Source organism: Phoenix dactylifera, chromosome 11 (assembly GCF_009389715.1).
Source record: "Phoenix dactylifera cultivar Barhee BC4 chromosome 11, palm_55x_up_171113_PBpolish2nd_filt_p, whole genome shotgun sequence".
NCBI classification, from domain to species: domain Eukaryota; kingdom Viridiplantae; phylum Streptophyta; class Magnoliopsida; order Arecales; family Arecaceae; genus Phoenix; species Phoenix dactylifera.
In genome coordinates this window covers 4209331-4230248 of record NC_052402.1, presented here as the reverse complement: position 1 = coordinate 4230248, position 20918 = coordinate 4209331, and the positions used below count along the sequence as shown (strand labels likewise).

General features: G+C 39.7%; 2 protein-coding genes across 2 annotated transcripts; both read left to right on the top strand.

The window, feature by feature from the left end:
* The first annotated feature begins 960 nt into the window (after window positions 1-960).
* Window positions 961-14945, top strand: LOC103705175 (trafficking protein particle complex subunit 11). The gene is made up of 9 exons (XM_008788799.4): window positions 961-1507; window positions 4217-4278; window positions 4984-5098; window positions 5390-5513; window positions 10135-10215; window positions 10954-11295; window positions 11409-11584; window positions 11662-12506; window positions 12917-14945. Exons 1-9 carry the CDS (start codon window positions 1167-1169, stop codon window positions 14389-14391), a joined length of 3561 nt encoding a protein of 1186 aa, XP_008787021.2. The 5' UTR covers window positions 961-1166; the 3' UTR covers window positions 14392-14945.
* A 2223-nt stretch (window positions 14946-17168) lies between these two features.
* On the top strand, window positions 17169-20764 carry LOC103705216 (putative pentatricopeptide repeat-containing protein At5g52630). Its single transcript, XM_008788851.4, has one exon. The coding sequence runs from the start codon at window positions 17382-17384 to the stop codon at window positions 20169-20171; it is 2790 nt and encodes a 929-aa protein (XP_008787073.2). The 5' UTR covers window positions 17169-17381; the 3' UTR covers window positions 20172-20764.
* The last annotated feature ends 154 nt before the right edge of the window (window positions 20765-20918 follow it).

Below are 20918 nucleotides of genomic sequence, written 5' to 3'. Positions count from 1 at the left end.
CTCATTGAGAGTTTTCTTTGTTAGCTTGCACCAATTCTCTTCCTAATAGCTCAAATCTATAAATTGTATGCAGCACTTTATAGTTAATGATTAGACATTTTATATATTTTTTTTAAAGAATGGTATATTGTAAAAATAAATAAATAAAATTTTAAGAAAATATGAAATTTATATATACAAATATACTCTTTCTTAGAGTTTATTCCGGACGCAGTGTGACATTTCAAATTTTGGATATATCAATGTAATATTTCTAAAAATTATAAATTGATGAATAATCAAAAATATATAATAATACATGCATATGTATATAAGATATATATTTCAAGATATGCTATCCTGTTGTGCATGAAGAGAGGACATTGGGAGGAGGAAGGATAAAATGGGATAAGAGATAGGCAAGGCATCAAGAGAGAGGAAGGATGGATATTAGGAGTTTATTAAAGATGAAGCATCGGCAGATGTCACATTTATGATTTTATAAAATGGCCGAATGCAATCTTGCAATAAATCCGATTAAATTTATAGACAAAAATACACTTTAATTGCAAACTTGTTATATGGGTACAAACTTTTTAATGCAAACTTTTTTTTTTTAAGATGCAAACTTCAGCTACATGGTGGTATAACCCTGAGCCATTTGTCTGATCTGCTGTATGTTAGTCTTTTTGGCTCCTGCTGATTTAGGGTTCCATTGGTTGCTGATTTCAAAATATTTAAGTAATTGGACTTTAGAACTTTTCTTTTTACCAGAGGAGAGAAAAAAAATACTTTAGGCAAATGGTTTGCCGACTTGAGTTGAGGCACCTATGTTAGGATCACATTCCGTTTTAATTCTCGTCGGTATCATACCTCGCAGTCTGGAATTAGTTCGCATCTATTTAATAATGGTCTGGTCTCCACTGATTTGGAGCTATAAAATCTCCAGAACCGTTCGACAACAAACGAACGGTTGATCAAAAGACCGTGGAGTCCTCTGATCGTCTACCTTGGAGAGTGGAATCTCTGGGAGCGCGAGAGCATCTCTCGCTCCCTGCTCGCTCTCGCTCTCGCTCGTCTCTCGCTTTCTCTCCCCTCGAAACCCTAGGTAGGGTTTTCGTGATCCAGTTGAATCTACCACACCCGATCTCAAAATCCTAGCTTTCCCATCCCTTCGGTCGCGGAGAATGGAGGACTACCCCGAGGAGCTCCGAACCCCGCCCGTCTCCCTCGTCTCCCTCGTCGGGTGCCCGGAGCTCCACCACGCGATCTCGGCGTTCCTCCACTCCGAGCAGCCCCCCATAAACACCCTCGCGCTGCCGGATTTTTCCAAGATCTCCGTTTTGGCTCGGAAGCAGAAGGATCCCCTTGCTTCTACCCCGCCGCCGGCGGGGATCCTGAAGAGGGACTGGCTCTTAAAACACCGGACCAAGATCCCCGCCGTCGCCGCCGCCCTTTTTAGCTCGGAGCAAGTCGCCGGTGACCCCGCGCAGTGGCTACAGCTCTGCACCGATCTTGAGAACCTAAAGTACGGATCCCTTCCTCTTCGAATCTGTGTTCTTCTATGTTACTTCATATACATGTCTGTAGCATCAGATGAAAGGAAAAAAAGATGGAACTTTGCGCAAATTTCAAATTTTTTTCAGCTGTTAAATTGACTTTAACTTCTCTGGCTTAAACTGTCACTAGGCAATGTTAGGAAAAGATCAACTTTTGATCAACTTTATGGTGCCCATTCTCTTTGTGTTCTTCTTTCTTCCTTTTCTAATTCATTTTTTTTTGACCTTTGATGCGTTATGTTGTTGTCTATTTTAGTGCATTTTCTTTTTGAAATTCTTATTTCTTTTCTTACACGCTTTTTTTTTAAAAAAAAAATTAGAACTTTTCGAGTCTTGCTGTTGACTCAAGTAAAAGGCAGTTTGGTTTAGAGAAATGCAGATGAGTGCGCCTGTTTTTCAGCCAAGGAGGACATCCTTCGATGCACGCTTGGTGATCATGCACATAGATATGAGAACCAGATAAACTACATTATAGAATAGAACAAGAATTATTAGTTATTTTCTTGTTTCTTCTGAGTGCATTAATGCTCAATACATAAAGGTAACAGGGTTTGTGCTTGTTAGGCATATCTGGAAATAGTACATGACAAAGTAAACTAGAAGCGCGGAAGTTAACATTTTGCCAAAGTTGGATTTTGACAAAGATGAATTGGTCAGATGAAGAGCAGTCATCATAACCTGCTCCATGGTGCTTGCGAATACATTCTTAAAAGGATGTTCAGGATCTAAAACAAAATAATCATCAAGGGGATCCTGCTTATATTTTCCCCCCCTTTTCTTTGGTAAAAATATTTTCCCCCTTTTCACAACATAGATTTTTAAATAGAAAAAGGAGATGCATGTGTTTGATTTGATATCAGGGATTAATCATTTTTCCCATTTTCTACATATTAACACTTGTTTGGACATTCTTGGGAAATGCAGGCTTAGATAACATTCAGCTTTCACTTGGTTGGAATTTGCATTATTGAATGGCTTAAGGTTGGAGCTAAGCATTTCACCTATAAAATTTAACCTGGCATTGATGCAGGCCTTCTTTGCAAATCAGTAAAACTTTTCCAGGATCTTGTCATGGGAAGATCTGAACTAGAAATATTCAGATGCTTTCTTTGGGGTTGTTCAAGGCAATGAAATCCATTCTTCTATTTCGTCATATGCCGATATGTTTAAATCTGATCACTTCGTCGATATGTGTGCTGATGCCTTTGCTATAACTCATTTGGATTTGGATTCTGGGGAAATTAATGCTTATTCAACCTCTTTGTTTATAACTGTAATTTTACAGTTATGTGTGATTCCTCTCTGGAATTTGGGGACATTGCAGGAGAGTTATGAGGTTTTGGTGGCACAATATGATTTAATAGGATGGAGGTTGTAAAGTTATATAAGGTTCTTGGGAACCGTTACCTTCCCCTATTATGCTAAGCTTTTGAAGATGGTTCTTTGTGCCCTTAGAGGGTAGAAGTGGTGAATAGTTGTGATAATGCATGAGAGACACTGGCAAAGGCAAATAGAGTAAAGAGTAGTGGTAATATCTAACAATAAGGGAATGTGCAACTTTTCAGTTTTAGCTTTGTTTTTGCAATATCTAGATTGGGTTTCATGGGAGAAGCTGGGTCTACTAAAATACTAGCCGTCACTTGAATTGTGTATAACTAGTGATTGGCATGTGTATAACATCAAAGGATCTTTGAAGGCTGAGCTGAGGCCCCCAATATGACTAAAAATATTCCTTTAATTTTTTTAAAAAATAGGAGTAGCAACAGAGGAGCTACAAATGTGGTGGCAAACAGAGATTCACAAACATGTGCAATGTATGCAATGAGATGTTAAAGGCTTTCACACCACTATATTAGAAGGATAGATAAGCATGCAAGAAAATTTTTGGTTTAATGGAATCTGAAATGAAACCAAATGAATTTGTGTAATGAACAATTAAAAGTGAACCTTAGCACAGTAGTAAAAGTATTTCAGAAAAAAAGTCAATCCATGTTGCTTGTGGGTCACTGTGGTTATTTCATACTATTGTTGGACATACGTGATGCATATTAAATGATTTAGTAATTAATATTATGATGACACACGATGTTGAATGAAGTACTTTGGTTATAGGTCCTAATTGCTTATATATGGGCAATTATACCAAGAGAAAGGGTGGATTTGGTCAAAGGTTGAGACCAGATAGATCGAAAGATGACTATGATTTTATTGACAGGGAATAATTTACATAGAGCTTTAATTCCATTAAGAAAAAAGATGGAATAGGGGTAAGTTTTACCCTCATAACTCATATGAGAGGAGTATTGAACTGCTGCAGTGTTACTATTCTGCATGTGCATGCATGAGAGAGAGATGTTTTCAGTGTAAACTGTTGGAACTGGGATCCTATTATATGAAACTTACAGAAAATGGCTTGCTTATTCTCTTACAATGCCATTTGGAGAAGTATCTAATCTTTGAAGGTTTTCATGCATGGAAATCTTAGTTTTTCATCTTCTTTATAGATCATTTTAGTTACACTTTCCATTTTTGTGCTGTTCTTATTCTTATTTGAAAGTAACATATGCTTTTTGAGTTAAAGATCTGGTTTTAGTGGGTGTATTCCGTACTTTGGTCTTAAGTGTTACAACATATCCATTCTTTTTTGATGCCTTTAATCTCATGCATTAAATTGACAGAGCTGTGCTTCGTGGAAGAAGTACCAAATTGGTAGTTGTGCTGGTGCAGACAAGTGTTAATGGTAAGTAATTAAGTTAGATTCTTAAGTTACCCTATCTGTTCTTATTAGAACTACAAGTGATATGAGGTTCTATGTTGTCAGTGCAAGATGCCAAATGACTACTATTTATTGATCTACATTTAATGAATCAATCTATGGTGTAGCCTATTAACCAACATCTGTTGTGCTGGTACTAGGCCCTGTACTAGTTGCCCGGCGGCACGGGTCGGTACGGCCCCGCGCTGTGCCGTGTCGGCCCTGTACTGACACAATAGAGGCGGGGGAAAGGAAGAACGTGAGAGAGGAAAAGAAAAAGAGAGAGAGAGCGAGGGAGGGGGGGAGAGGGAGAGGGAGAGGGAGAGGAAGGAGAAGAGAGGTCGGCGGAGGCTAGGGAGCCTCCGTGCGGAGGAGGCAGGGGCCCCGACCGACCTCTCTCCTTCTTTTCCCTCTCCCTCCCCCCTCTCTCTCTTTCTCTTTTTCCTTCTCCTTCTCCCCCTCCAGCGACAAGGTCTCGATTTTGTTGCCGGAATCGTCCTGGTCCGCCACTGGTACGGCATGGGACGCCCTGAATCGGGCGGTTCAGGACGGTTCCGCCGACCATACTTTTAGTCGTTCTTCTTGATGCGTATGATGTTTGTGCATATTGCTCCATTCCACATATGAAGATTTTTAAACCTTTGGTCATCAATCAAGTAAGATGTATGGTCACTTGCATGTTTAATGCAGATGAAGTGAGTGAAGACCTTATGATTGCACTGAGAAAGCGTGCAGAGATCGATTCCAAGCACCTGATTGTGTTTGTTCAGAATGATGCATCAGAATTAAGAATATCACTCAACAGGTCTGTAAAAACTTCGTTGGTCCTTGATTGTTGTATGCTCTTTAATGTATATTTCCATGGGTAAGCTTAACTGATTGCAGAAATTTGAACGTTCTTTATTTGTTAAATGAATTTTTAGATTTCTCAGTGCATAAGTCTCTGGATTTTGCGTCTTGCAAACCTTAGAATGTAGTGAAACATGAATTTGTAAAGTTGTTCCGATATGGTTAGAGCAAAGGTTGTTTATTATGTGGCAGACTAGCAACTGGTGGTATTATGATCAAGCTAATTCATCTATTAAACCATATGCAGACTTGCAAGCATATTTGCTGAGTTGTGCAACACATATTATAGAGAAGAAGGACGGAAGATAAAAGCCCGCATAGAGAAGAAGAGCTTTACTTCTAGTGAGTTGAATGTCCGCTACTGCTTTGAGGCAAGAGCTTCGTTCTTTTTACTGATTCTGGCAAACATAGTTCGTATTATTTGATTATTCAAAATTATACATGTGCCATTCTTTACACAGTGAAAACTTTTTGAGTTGCATGGGAAGTGCATCATTGCATGATATTACTTTCATTTTTTTTTTTTACCAATTTTGTGGATTTCACGAATAGCCACATGATTTATGTTTCCTATATTCATCCATCTAGTTTTTGAATGTTACGCTATGCATTGCAAGCTCACTTTTTCAATGAACAAATGGAAGTTCCCCAACGTTCATTTTCAATTTTTCATTTGGCACTGTAATTTTTTAAAATTTTATTTAGGGGAGCAATTAAATTATCAAAAACAACAGTGAACTCTAGAAGCTTCTGCAGTGAGGCTCTTCAGCTCAGTATAAAAACAAAAATGGACATAGCGAGAAGAAGAAACAGCATGCCCTGTACTGTTGAATGGAACATGCATTACAGCAAACTTAGGAATTAATAAAACTATATACCTAGTGCAAAGACAAGTATAAGAAACCATATGACACTACGTATTGAGGTTTCTTTCTTTCCATGCCTTACACCATATGGTATAAGGGACTATCTGCACTCCTTTAACAATCTCTTGATATGGAAATACACTGCATCAGATGCCAAGATGAGATGTCTTTATATTGTGGTCTCCTCTGTGTCAAGAAAGATTGTTAAGGCAATGCAAGTAGTCTCTTATACCCCATATACATATATATACATGCTTAAATCAATACATATACCTCTATGAATACATACATATGCTTGGGTGTATAGAAAGAGAGCTAAAGTGCTTTTTGGTAATGTTTCAGAAATTTTTGGATGAATCTGAGACTTCTTTAAATTTCAGAAAAAAGAAACAAACAGGCAAGCAGTTAATAGCTGCTTGCCTTGTTATAAAGTTATAATTTTTGTACGGATAGTTGTCCGCTTCTGCTGCCTCCAACCTCCCCTTTTACCCATTCTTGAACCATTGCCTGCCACTGCCTCTCCACTCTTCACCATTTTGCCTTCGCCCGTTATCTCGCCTCACCCACTGCCTTGCACCTTCTCTCCACTGCCGCACATCCTTTAACGCCCTCCCGTTCTCTTGCCTCAGGGCTCAGACCATTGCCCATCGCCTTCCTTTCTCCACCTTTCTTGCCTTAGCCTTGGCTCGCAGCTAGTTGCATCCTCTCCATCACCTAGTTGCATTCTCTCCATCACCTCTCCTCTTGAACCTTCACTCCATTACCCTGCCTCGGCCCATAGTTTGCTGCCTTCTCTTCCACCTCCACTTTGTTGCCCTTGCCTTGATCTTTTGCTGCACTTCCTTTCCATTGCCTCACTTTTTCACTGTCGCTTTGTTCTACTGCTTCAGCCTATTGCATGTTGCCTTCTCTCACTTGCCACTTCAACACCATCTATCATTGTTTATGACACAGTAGCTGCCTAATCGATGTGGTGCAACTGTGGTAGCACTAGCTTGATAGTGCTAAAAGAAGCAGGTCAACAGAAAGAGAGTGAGAGGGTATATGGAAGATGAAAGTGGTGGCCTCAAGATGAGAGGGGTCTCACGGGAGAGAGGGTTGTTGTCGCTGCCGGTGGGAGGGAGGAAATGATTCTGTTAAACAGATATTGCGGGAGAGAGATAGTCCTCTTCTCTCTGTTTTACAGCCATATACCCTCTCTCAATTATTTTCGTGACTTGCCATGTATACATGCCCTCTTTCAATTATAATCGATAATAGTTTTGTTTCTTTCTTGTGCCATTCTAACCTTGCTTTTGCAATGGACAAAGAGTATTGATCGTTCAGAATAAAGCACATAGAATTTATGAAGCATTGTAGCAAAACCCTACATATGCACACGCATACACACACATACATCCATATTATGCTCCTCTCGATATGAGAGGGTATCCGCTCCTCTCAAGTCCAAAATCAATGATGGGATATTTAAATTAAAAATTCACAGTATTGATCATGATATATATTGCTAAAAATGCCTAAAAGTAAATATTATATTATTTTGGTGATCTCTAACTTATGCATCATGTGGTCAAAAAATAGACAGTTTCTATTATCATATTATATTAAAATATATTATAGCATTTAAATTGAGAATCCATCTTATATAGCATCATCTACACATGTTAAAACATATATAGATTGAAAATATACAAATCATAATGCTTAGTTCATAGCAAAACATAGTCTCACATCATTTTAACCGTTCATTCTTGCTCCAACTTGATGCATAGGTTAGAGGCTAGGAAAAATATGTGCCTTTTGGTTTCTAAACATTTTTAATGATATAGATCATGATCAACGGTGTGAATCTTTAATTTGGATGGCCCATTATTGATTTTGCAATAAAGTTAACAGTCTATTAACTCTTTTATCTTGAAGGCAAAGATATCCTCTTAAGGCTTGTTTCTGCAACTTCTATTGTGTTTCTTTTGTCTCCGTGTCAACTTCAATTGCCAACCTAGCTTTATCCAATATGGAGTAAGCTATAAGACACAATTTTAAATGGTAGATAAAGGATTAAGCCAGATATTATCGTTATCGACCTGATTTACATCAAACCCTCCCATGGGTTATCCTACCAGTTTTAGTTTAATGCACTTGGCATGTGGGAGAGTATACAGAAGGACGTTGAAGGAGAAAGAGAAACTTTTTACAAAGAAAAAGTAGATATTTATTAATAATATCAGTACTGCCTCCAAAACCCAACAATCCTGGATCAGACTTATAAATTCTCCTCTTTTCATTTCTGTATAAAAAAATCACTTTAATCATTTGATACATCCTAATTACTAAATTGTACACCGATTTATTCCACATAGGAGTATGTGCAAGCAAGTATGAATATATTATCGATTAAATTTCTTTATCATTCTTTGCTTTTTTCGCTTACAACTTCCAAGTATAGAACTTTTAAGGACTGTTCCCCAATTGCATGAGTTTCAGCTGCATAATCTATAAATTTTGCTATCAAGGTTTCCTATCAGACTCCTTTTTTGTCCTACACTGCAGTTGCTTGGGATTTAGTTCTACGCACAGACAATCAACATTAGGTTGAGAACCGGTCGCAAAACATTTCCAAATGGTATCCTCATGGAGATTAAGTGAGGCACATTATTTGGTTAATGGAAAGCAATAAAACATAAACCCAAGCAGAAACATTATCTCAATTTGGGGTTAGTTGTTCTGAATTTGCTAGTATTTTCTGTAATAACAACACACATAATCATAATCATAACCATCAAGCCTTGTCCTAAATATTGGGTTGGGTATTCGAATCTGTCTGCTAATGATTTCCCTCCCCTGCAGAAATCCTTTGACAAAGATTCAAGTAGACTTCTTATTGGAGCTTCCTTCGATTTCTCTCATATGTTGCCCATACCATCTTAATCGATTCTCCATCATTTTGTTCTAAATCAGTGCAACTCCTATGGGTAGTAGTTCCTATAATTGCAGACAATTACGATATTTTTGTGAAAGAAAATGGAGATCAAAAGGAACCCTTGCACCTATTTTAAATTTAATGCATAGATTCTACCTAATGATTGTTGTTTGAAACTTCCCAATCCAAGTGAAAACTTGGTTGGGTAAAAATTAGGATTGCCCTGAAGTTGTCCAAAATTTTTGATAAATTAAAATTGGACAAAAAATTCCTGATTTTATATTTGGATTGCCTGAGTTTTTGCTGGACTGATCTTACGTTGAAATTTTTGTGCTGATAATTTACATCCACAAATGAAAACTGCATGTATTATATGGTCTTATTATGAATGTCCTAAAACATTTGTATCTCGGGTCAAACATGAGTACATGACGTAGACAAGGCTCTTTGCCTCTTGCATTTTAAATCTGGCTATTTATAGTGGCCTTTCTCTTCAGCTCATGCATAAAAAAGTGGCATCATGCATGCCTGCCAAAATGTTCTATCTTCTATCATATATTTACAGCACATTCTTGTGATATTCTTGATTTATAAGATGAATAATGTTTAAATTTAGAATTTGCACGTTTTTTAATTTACTGCAAAAAAAAGTAATTACTCTTTGAAGTTCACTCACTTGAATCAATTTTTTCGCTATTACCACTCCAACTGTGAATACCAAGTTTTTGAACCATGTTAGCGATGCCATTTTCCCCCTCCCACAACATTATATGTTATTTAGCTTCATTGTAGAATGAAGCACGGTTGAACTTAAACCTGTCTTTACCTCACACAAGTTGCTTATTGGATCAAAGGGCCTCCATGGGCCATTAACATATCTTTTAATCCATGGTTGATTAATTTGAGGACCACCTTCTGTTGTCAATCTTTTGCTTAATTTCAACAAAAATTTGGTTCCTATTGGATACAAGTTCTATGTGCCTTCCCTTTTTTTTCCCCTTGTTTGGCACTTTGTCTTTAATACAATGAGTGAACCCTTCTTGCTTGATTTAACAACCTGCTTAATAATATTGTTAACATTAATATTTCTGTGGATGTTGCATTTGTATTCTTGTATTGGTGAGACAGTAAGAACTGGATTAGATACTCTATTTTTCAAATGGCATGGAATGTGAGAGCTTGATTATTTCATATGAATAACATCAGGCTGCTGTTTATGCGGAATTCAGAAGAGACTGGGCAGAAGCATTGAGATTCTATGAGGATGGCTATCGTGCTTTACGTGAGGTACTGCACCCTCCAATTCTTCCTTGTATTGTTAATGCCCTATTTTAATGGAGTTATTTCATTGTTGATGAGGTGACGTTTTATTCAATAGTCAGAGTCTGCAACATCATTGAAAAATTCTCAAATTATTCTTGGTTTTTCTCTTGGCTGAATTATTCTTCATCAATGAGTTGATCCAGTTTTTACAAATCATGCGCTAAATTTATGACTTATTCGTGAGCTATCCACCACTACTTTGAGGAATCTTTCTGTGTTGCAAACTAATAATTCTACTTATTGGAGTTAGTAGTGTTTTTCTTGCATCATTTATTATTTTTGCCTTTCACTTATGTCTATGTAAATAAATATTTTGATATTTTAAAAAAAATATCTTTATTTTTGTTATTTCTTTCCTAATTTTTGGTTATTTAACTTTCTGAAGTCTTAAATTTGCCAGATTTTTCCTGAATTCCGAGCCTTTACCTCTGTCTGAATTGTTCCCAAATGCCAACCTTGTGACTCAGCTTCATTTGGCAAATAGTGTTGATCTAATTGTGGTTTACTTGTCTTTCTTTGCTGATGCTGAACTTTTCAGATGTCGTAGATTGCACTGTGCATGTTTGGTGCAGTGAAGTAAGACTATGCAAAATTATCTGTGCCAAGAACCTTTATAACCAAGCTACAAACTAATGTTCCATTACAAAATTATATATTTTTTATTTTAATTATAATCAACGAATTTTTATTCTTAATATTCAGATGATTGGAACCTCAACTAGGTTGCCGCCCATCCAGCGCCTGGTTGAGATAAAAGCTGTGGCTGAGCAGTTGCACTTCAAAATATCAACCTTGTTACTCCATGGCGGAAAAGTTGTGGAAGCAATTACATGGTTCAATAAACACATTGCAGGGTATGAACGGCTAGTGGGGGCACCTGAAATTGCTTTTCTTCACTGGGAATGGTTCAGTAGGCAGTTCCTGGTTTTTGCAGAGTTGCTAGAGACAAGCTCAGCAGCTATTCCAAGCACCCTTTCTCCTCGTTTTGGCACATCTGAAAATCCCTTGACCGATTGGGAATTCCAACCGGCATACTACTATCAGGTGCTGCCAGGACTTGGACTGTATTGTCTTATAATCACAAGAACATGATCTGGATATATTTTTCATTTTCTATTTCCCATTTTTGTTTACATTACTGTTTATCTACGTGACAGTTAGCGGCAAATTACTTGAGGGAGAAGAGATATTGTTTGGAGTGCTGTGCATCGATGCCGGAGTACTCTGAATTATCAACTAAAGTTGGCGATGTGCCAGAATCTGTGATGCCCTCAGCATATGTTGGTCAATATGCCCGCTTGTTTGAGCAAGGAGATACGATCACAGTGCTTCTGTAAGTTTTCTGCTGCGGGTCCTGGAATTGGTGATGCTGTTTCTTGCAGATACTGACACTTTATGGTGATTTTGCAGTCTTTCTGATTCAGAGTATGTAAGCTATGCTCATATGGAAGCACAGAGATTTCAAGATACATACGAGATTATTGCCCTGTTTAGAAAAGCATATGAATCATTTAGTGGCCTTAAAGCTCCAAGGATAGCTTCGTACTGTGGTAATAGAATGGCGAGGGAGTATTTCATAGCAAAGGAATTTGGTAATGCAAAGCAGCTTTTTGATGGTGTTGCCTGTCTTTATCGGCAAGAGGGTTGGGTCACTTTGCTTTGGGAAAGCTTGGGTTATTTACGGGAGTGTTCACAGAGACTTGGTTCAGCAAAAGATTTTGTTGAATACTCTCTTGAAATGGCTGCATTGCCAATTTTTTCTGATATTGGAGTGGAAAATTCAGAGAATAAAAGGGTGTATGGCCCTGCTGGTCCTGCCACCCTTTCAATGAGGCAGACAGTACAAGAGGAAGTTTTCAATCTCCTTAAAGGAGAACATGTGCCAGTAACAACTGATGGCAGCTGCATTCTCCATGTAACAGAGGATGAACCCATTTGTCTTGATATTGATCTTGTAAGCCCCCTCAGAGTGGCATTTCTTGCATCCGTTGCTTTTCATGATCAGTCTGTCAAGCCAGGTTCACCCACAATGATCACTGTCTCACTTCTATCACAACTACCCTGTCCTATTGAGGTTGATCAGTTGGAAATTCAATTTAATCAGTCCACCTGTAATTTCATAATTGTCAATGCCCAGAAATATCCTTCAACAGAAAAGTTCACAGAGGATGATCAAAGAAGCTTGGTGGAGACTGCTCCATCACTTACATTGTCAACCAACAAGTGGCTTCGATTGACATATGAAGTTAAATCAGGTAGGCATTCACATTTTTATCCTCTTCTTTGTTCAATCCAGTAGGCATATGATCTCAGTGGTGCTTGTACTCTTTGGGCCTGCCGTCAGGTGATACGGCACCTGAATTTAATGATAAGTCTTAATGTAACAAGCTTCCTCATTGATGACCCAGCATATTATTGCTTGCAATCTTCTGATCTCTCCTTTGTCATGAGGATTTGAATAATATAATCAAGGTGATTTTAGATTATCAACATACCTAATTTCTTCCATCTGTTGGATTTTCATAATTGATGTTCCACTGTGAGTGTTTTGCTCCAGTGGATGAGAGCATTGTTTTTTTAAATTTCACTACCTTCTTTCTGCAAACAGTAGTTTGTACATGCGCTTACCATACTTCTATCTTCTGAAACTGGGATGTATTTGCAGGACAGAGTGGAAAGCTTGAATGCTTGTCAGTATCAGCTAAAATAGGGCATTCTTTCATGATTTCTTGCCGAGCTGAAAGCCCTGCTTCAATGGAAGACTTGCCGCTGTGGAAATTTGAGGAGTGGGTGGAGAGCTTTCCAACTAAGGACCCTGGACTGGCATTCTATGGCCAAAAAGTTATCCAGGTTGAAGAGCCGGAACCTCAGGTTGATCTCATTCTGGGTACTTCTGGCCCTGCATTAGTTGGAGAAGACTTTATTGTTCCTGTCACAGTAGAATCCAAAGGTCATGCAGTTCATTCTGGTGAGTTGAAGATCAATCTTGTGGATGCAAGAGGTGGCGGCATGTTGATGAGTCCAAGAGATGCAGAATCATTTTCTTCAGATAGAAAGCACGTCGAACTTCTCGGCATTTCTGGGATACCTGAGGAAGATGAATCTCAGACAGATTTGGACAACGTCCGGAAAATTCAGCATTCCTTTGGAGTGGTCTCTATTCCGATTTTGGGTGTGGGAGAGTCATGGTCCAGCAAATTAGAGATTAAATGGCACAGGCCAAAATCGGTCATGCTCTACGTTTCACTTGGCTACTGCACAAACTCCACAGAAGCTGCTTCCCAGAGATTTAATGTGCACAGGAGCTTGCAGATTGAAGGCAAGATCCCAATCATCATTAGCCACCGTTTCATGATGCCATTTCGCCAAGAACCCTTGCTGCTATCCAAAGTCAGAGCATTGCCTGGTTATGAACATAGGGTGTCACTTGCTGTGAATGCAATAAGCATCCTCATTGTGAGTGCTAGAAACTGCAGTGAGGTGCCATTGCGGTTACTATCCATGTCCATTGAAATGGATGATGATGATGACAGCCAAAATTCTTGCTCTGTGCAACACATCGGTGGATTTACGGATAACGCTGTCCTTCTAGTTTCAGGTGAAGAATTCAAAGGGGTCTTTTCAGTCACACCACATGTTGATACCCTAAATCTTGATGTGGGGACAGTCTGCATAAATTGGACAAGAGATTCAAAACTTGGTAGTGAGCAGCAAGATTCTATTGTTGTCACAAAACAGAGGCTGCCTGATGTGAAATCAGAGAAGCCACCAATAGTTGTGAATCTGGAGTGCCCTGCTCATGCTATTCTAGGAGTCCCTTTCTCATTCTATGTAAGGGTTAGAAACCTGACAAGCTTACTTCAGGAAATCAAGTACTCACTTGGGGACTCTCAGAGCTTTGTGTTTTGTGGTCCTCATAATGATGCTGCCTTCATTCTGCCAAAAGCTGAGCACCTCATCAGCTACAAGCTTGTTGCATTGGGTTCGGGTCCACAACAGCTGCCACGGATCACTGTAACTTCTGTGAGATACTCAGCTGCGCTGAACACAACAGCTGCTGCGGCAACTGTCTTTGTGTATCCTTCTGAACCTAAGTTTAATATGGAAGAGAGCAAGCAAGAAACTGTTTCATCTCAGTGAAATTTTATTGGGTTTGTGTATCATTTTGCTTCAGACACACCTTTGATGCAGCCTAGGCTGGAAGGCTCAATTTTTCCCTGTAAAGTGCAAAGGCAATATAGATTTTCTGTCTTGATATAAAAAATCGGCATTGCTGCGTGGGAGAGCGCTTGTTGCAAATACACCAGAATTTGTTATTCTTTGGGGTTTTGTCTGTTCAAATTGGTTATCAGATCATTGCACTTTGTTTTGGTGAACAGTGTTGATTTTTCTTTGGGGCTGTTGTCTCGCAGGGCTGCATCAGATCAAAAGCATATATACTCGTAATTTCTTTTTACTCATACCAAGCCTCATAGGAAATGGAAATATTCTTGCAATCTGCATTTGGTTGTTGTTGGTCAGTATCAGATTAGTTGATTTGAGGATGCATAGCTTCTTATGAAGGCCTTTTTCCGTAGTGAAGATGGCCAAGAGGCAAGGTTTTTAAACAAAAAAAACCTATATCACTTGTCTCGGTAATACATGTTTACATTTAGATCAATAAAAAACCACCATTTTTTGCTTTTCTATTTCTATTCTAAGTTGACATTATCTGTTCATAAATTGTATATCATCTGCTTTTCTTCACGAATGCCTATTTGGTTGCCTTTTTCCGTTCACTGATTATGAACCAATGTTTTTAATACAGGGAAATCACATGAAACATAATTTATTTTGATAAAATAGAAACATTACTTGGCAGATGGTTTGGAGAGGGCTTAATGCTAATGATTATGGTTATGAAAATACCCAGATTGTTTTCTGGCATTCTGCATCGGTGCATCACAAAATAAGATTGCATGATCGTCTTTAAGCATCAGTTATTTGCAGAATGACATTGCATGGTTACAGTAAGATCTCTATGAGAGTATTGGGCAATTCTTGTTTTTATTTAATTGTTGAAATTGATTACACTGTCAGAAGTAATAAATCAATGAAGTGTTTACTTCTTTCGCCACAAATATCTGTCAAACAATGTACAAATAAATAAACAGATAGGAAGAAGATCATGCTTTGCCTGCTGGGCGACAAATTTGAGCCTTTACATAACCAATTTTTTGTCTTTTGATGTCATTTTATTTATTGCAAAAATACAGTTAAAGGCTGAACAGTTCAAGGAGATCGAGCTGCAGGAAAAAAAAAGAAAAGAAAAGCAATGACTACTGTAAGAACTTCTCAAAAAGAAAATAATGTGAATTGGAGGAGAAATGTTGTGTTATATATGACATCCTTGTCTTCTCTCATATCTTAATTTTATCTCTAACTTTTCCTTTGTGAAATAGAGAAAAAAATGAGTTATATATATTTTCATTAGTCGATGCTTCAAAGGGTTATATTATTGTTGTTTTTGTGTTTTCCTTTTTCAACAAATAATTGAAATACTACGTTAAAAATAGCACTTGCACAAAACTTATGCTATTGCTTGCTTTTAAACTTTTACTATTTTTTGAAAGCAATAAATATCTGCTTAAAGTCCCTACAAACAATTTTTTGAAAGCCACGAGGATTTCAGGGTACATGATATGCGGTCTGTCATTCATTTTACACAATTAATCTACACTATTTGATTACTTTCTTGTAACCATCTTAAAAAGGGTAAGTACTAGGATTATATTCTACCTGACGACGAAGAAACACTTGCTTATCTCCCATATTATGATATAAATCCTTGACATCACAAGCTCACCTGTACTTGACCACAATCAGCTTCTTATTGTTGCATCAACAGGAGGGGAATTACGAGAACATTAGCTTAAAGTGTGTGTATCAGTTTGATGTCTTATCTAGCCAAACAATATTTCTCAACCTTAGAGGAGGCCAATCCCAGGGCCAGATCTTACAATGTTTGAACAATGTCACTGGTCCGAATCCAATCTACAGGGAACCCAACTTTTTTTTTTTTTTTTTTTTTTGTTATGTTGGAAACCCAACTTTAGAGATGGAAAGATATGAGCATAGGTGGACTTTTGGTAAAATCAACCAATTAACACCCATAGAAGATCACCAATATCAGAAGGTAGAAATTAAGGCAAAGCATCATCATTCATCTATGGTCAAAAGCAAGAGCTAAAAAGGATGATGGTCCAAAGGTTTGACATTTTCAACTGTTGCCTGGCAGTCCCTTCGACCTGCATGCCAACAGCTTTGAGATAAGTGCTAAACAACTTTGAGATTAGTAAATTATATATCCGCTGCAAGGGTTGTAGCACCCACCAATCCAGGCGAGTTGAGAGGTTATTTCAATCGAGACACAAAACAATGCATTAAAGCATCAAAGTAAAACAAGTTAAAAGATTTCATCGGCAAACACGAGTGCATCTTTTGCATGAAAGAAAGGTTTGCTTTCTTGAGCACGAATCCACCATTGGATCATTCTCGGGTCGCTTTAAAATCTATACAGATGAATGTACACAAATCTTGGAGTGTTTTGAGATCTGTATGATAGATGATCAAATGATGAATTCGTGCGAAGGAATGTAGATACTTTTATACTGTGAAAGATACAGTCTATGTCCTTCATGAATGCACCCTTCTAGAAAATTAAAAATATCATGAACAAAGTAGAAGCTAAAAGACAAATCATAGACAAGTTAAAAAAAAGCTATGCGTCTAGCATAAAAGCTTTTTTTATACTAAAGTCTTATGGTTATTAAAAGCATCAGAGTTGTAGATAGTCTCCTCTTGACTAACAAAAAAAAAATATCGTATGCTGATACCATTTGTTATGATATGCTGGGTCTTCTTCTATTCCTATTCCAGCCCATCTTGCTCTTTTGCTGCAGGCTGATGTTCGGAGAACGGTATACAGCAGACCTTAGTTCGTGGTTTCCTCCCCCTCGTACCCAGAAAAATAAAAAAAATAAGAAGATAAAAGAGCTGGACCGGTCTGCATCGATCGGGAAACCCGGACTGCGCCGGTCAAAAAAACTTGCGCGACGCCGAAGCCGGGCGAGGCCCACGCTCCATGGGTGATGAAATCGCGGCGCCTCCCTCCTCCTCTATCCCTTTCCAAGACGCTCTCCACCGGCATTTCTCGCTCTCTCCAAACCGCCGCCAAATCTCTCCTGGAAGAGCAAAACGCTGCCACGGCCGCCGTCCCCCCATCGCGCCTCCCCCCTTCCCACCTCTCCTCGCCGCCTCCGCCCCCGTTTTACTCGCTCTCCGCCGCCGCCGCCGACTCTCATCCGATCTCCGGCGCCCAACTCACCAAGTCCGGCTTCTCCTCCGTCCCTCTCGTCCGCCGCCATCTCCTCCCTCTTCGCCCCGATTCCCGCTCCCCCGACCTCGCCCGCAAGGTCTTCGACGTAATACCCCACCCGGACCTTGTCTCATGGTCCGCTCTCATCTCCAACTACGTCCGCGGTGGCCTCACCCGCGAGGCCCTCCTGGCCTTCCAAAAGATGCAATCTTTAGGTATCCGGAGCAACGAGTTCACCCTTCCGACCGTTCTCAAGGCCTGCTCGGCCTCCTCGGACTTCATTGCTGGCACCCAAATCCATGCTGTCGCGATCGTCACTGGGTTCGAATCCGACGCCTTCGTCGCCAACACCCTCATTGTCATGTACGCCAGATTCGGCCTCCTCTCAGACTCCCGGAAGCTGTTCGACGGCATTGCTGGTCGGAATGTGGTTTCCTGGAATGCAATGCTGGCGGGACATGTTAAGAATGATCGGTGCGAGGAGGCAGTTGGGCTGTTTAGTGAGATGGCGATGAGTGGAATTAGGCCGAACGAGTTTGGGTTCTCATGTGTTTTGAATGCTTGCACGGGCTCGCAGGATTTACGTCATGGGAGAGAAGTTCATGGTTACCTCACTAGGCTTGGGTATGACTCAGACCCTTTTACTGCCAATGCACTGGTGGATATGTATGCAAAGTTGGGGAATATTGAGGCTGCAGCCACAGTTTTCAAGGGGATAGCTCGGCCTGATATTGTTTCATGGAATGCTATCATTGCTGGATGTGTTCTTCATGGGCATGATAGCTGGGCCTTAAAGTTGTTCTTGGATATGAGGCACTCTGGAATGCTTCCAAACGTGTTCACTTTGTCGAGTATTCTGAAGGCTTGTGCTGGGACAGGGATGTTATTTCTGGGACAGCAGATACAGGGCAATCTGATCAAGTCTGGCTCCGATTCAGACATGTTCGTGGGTGTTGGGATTGTTGATATGTATGCCAAATGCGATCATTTAGGAGATGCGAGGAAAGCTTTTGATTTGATTCCTGAGCAGGATTTGATTTCATGGAATGCTTTGATCTCGGGATGCTCGCACAGCGGGAGTGACCAGGAGGCCCTGTCTCTCTTCTCTAAGATGAGGATGGAAGGTTTGAGCTTTAATCGGACCACATTGTCAGCAGTTCTTAAATCTATCGCAAGCTTACGAGCTACCAATGTGAATAAAGAAGTTCATGCCCTTGCTCTCAAGGCAGGATTTTTATCAGATCCTCATGTTGCAAATGGTCTTATTGATGCATATGGGAAGTGTAATTGCATAGAGGAGGCAGCAGGAATTTTCAGGGAACACCCATTTGGAGATGTGGTGGCTTTCACATCTATTATTACGGCTTACTCTCTGAGTGGGCAAGGGGAGGAAGCTATGAAACTTTTCTATGAGATGCTAAACCGGGAGCTTAAGCCAGATTCATTTGCCTTAAGTAGCCTCCTCAATGCTTGTGCTAGTTTATCTGCATATGAGCAAGGGAAACAAATACATGTTCATGTGCTGAAGATGGGGTTCATGTCTGATGTGTTTTCTGGGAATGCACTCGTCAATATGTATGCCAAGTGTGGGAGCATAGAGGATGCATCCTTAGCTTTTTCTGAGGTACCCGAGAGGGGGGTTGTCTCATGGTCTGCGATGATTGGAGGGCTTGCACAACATGGGCACGGGAAGGAGGCATTAAATTTGTTCCATAAGATGCTTGATGAGGGTGTTGCTCCAAACCATATCACTTTGACTAGCGTTCTTTCTGCATGCAATCACGCTGGTCTTGTTGATGAGGCAGAACAGTATTTTGAGTCGATGGTAGAGCTGTTTGGCATTGAACGGACTCACGAGCATTATGCTTGCATGGTCGACCTTCTTGGCCGTGCTGGGAGACTGAATGAGGCAATGGAGCTTGTAGATAGCATGCCTTTTGAAGCCAATGCTTCAGTGTGGGGAGCACTCCTGGGGGCATCCAGAGTGCATAGGAATATAGAATTGGGTAGGAAAGCGGCCGAGATGCTCTTTTCTCTTGAGCCAGAGAAGTCTGGAACCCATGTTCTTCTTGCTAATATATATGCTTCTGCCGGTATGTGGGATGATGTTGCCAAGGCGAGAAGGTTGATGAAAGATAGCAGCGTGAAGAAAGAGCCTGGCATGAGTTGGATGGAGGTGAAGGACAGAGTGTACACTTTCATTGTGGGAGACAGAAGCCACGAAAGGACTACTGAAATATATGCTAAGCTAGAAGAATTGGGTGAATTGATGAACAAATCCGGGTATGTTCCTATGGTAGAGATCGACCTTCATGATGTGGAGCAAAGTGAAAAAGAGGTGCTCCTTTCTCATCATAGTGAGAAGCTTGCTGTTGCATTTGGGTTGATTAGTACTCCGGCTGGAGCCCCCATCAGAGTGAAGAAAAATCTCCGCGTGTGTAAGGATTGTCACACGGCATTCAAGTTCATCAGCAAGATTGTTTCAAGGGAGATTATCATAAGAGATATCAATCGTTTCCATCATTTCAGGGATGGGTCATGTTCTTGTGGTGATTATTGGTGATGTGTGAAGGAATAAGGATTGTTTCTCATCTGAAGAGGCTACATTCTATTTATGCAAAGACTAACAGCAACATGGAAACTAACTTAGGGTGAGTTGTAGCTTGGTGTGTTATGGCTATTTTATCATGACACCAATTTTTTTGGCAGGAAGTGGGAGTTTCTTCAGTTTGGTTGAATAAATTATGCACAGACTGCTGTTTGGATCTGAGACATAGGACTGAGAGCCCAGGGGGATGAAGATATTCATGACACTGAATTTTTGGCAGGATTTGGGAATTTCTTCGGTTTGGTTGAATAAATTATGTGAAGACTGCTGTTTGGATTTAAGACATAGGACTCAGAGCCCAGGTGGATGAAGAGATTTTAGAAACATCCATAGTTTACTCTGTTGTATGGCTGTATAACAAATTCATATCTGTTATATATATAAATCCCATGAACTGTTGTTATATACTGGCAAGAGTATAATTCCTTGAGCAAGGGCAATTCTCCGCCAAAACTGTTTGTTGCCATTTTTACCTTTGTGTGGCCATGTATCGTACCCTATTTGTTCACTGATTACAAGATAAGAATCTACCCAGATTTTAGTGATACATGTTATGCCGTATAGTTTATTGCATCTTGTTGCTCTCATCTTCACAGATTTTTGGCTGCTTATTTCTACAGAATTCTGCTGCTCCTGCTGAAATTGCTTAAAATTTTTAGGGGACAGTTATGGAGAGCGATCCGTCTGATTACTTCTTAGCTG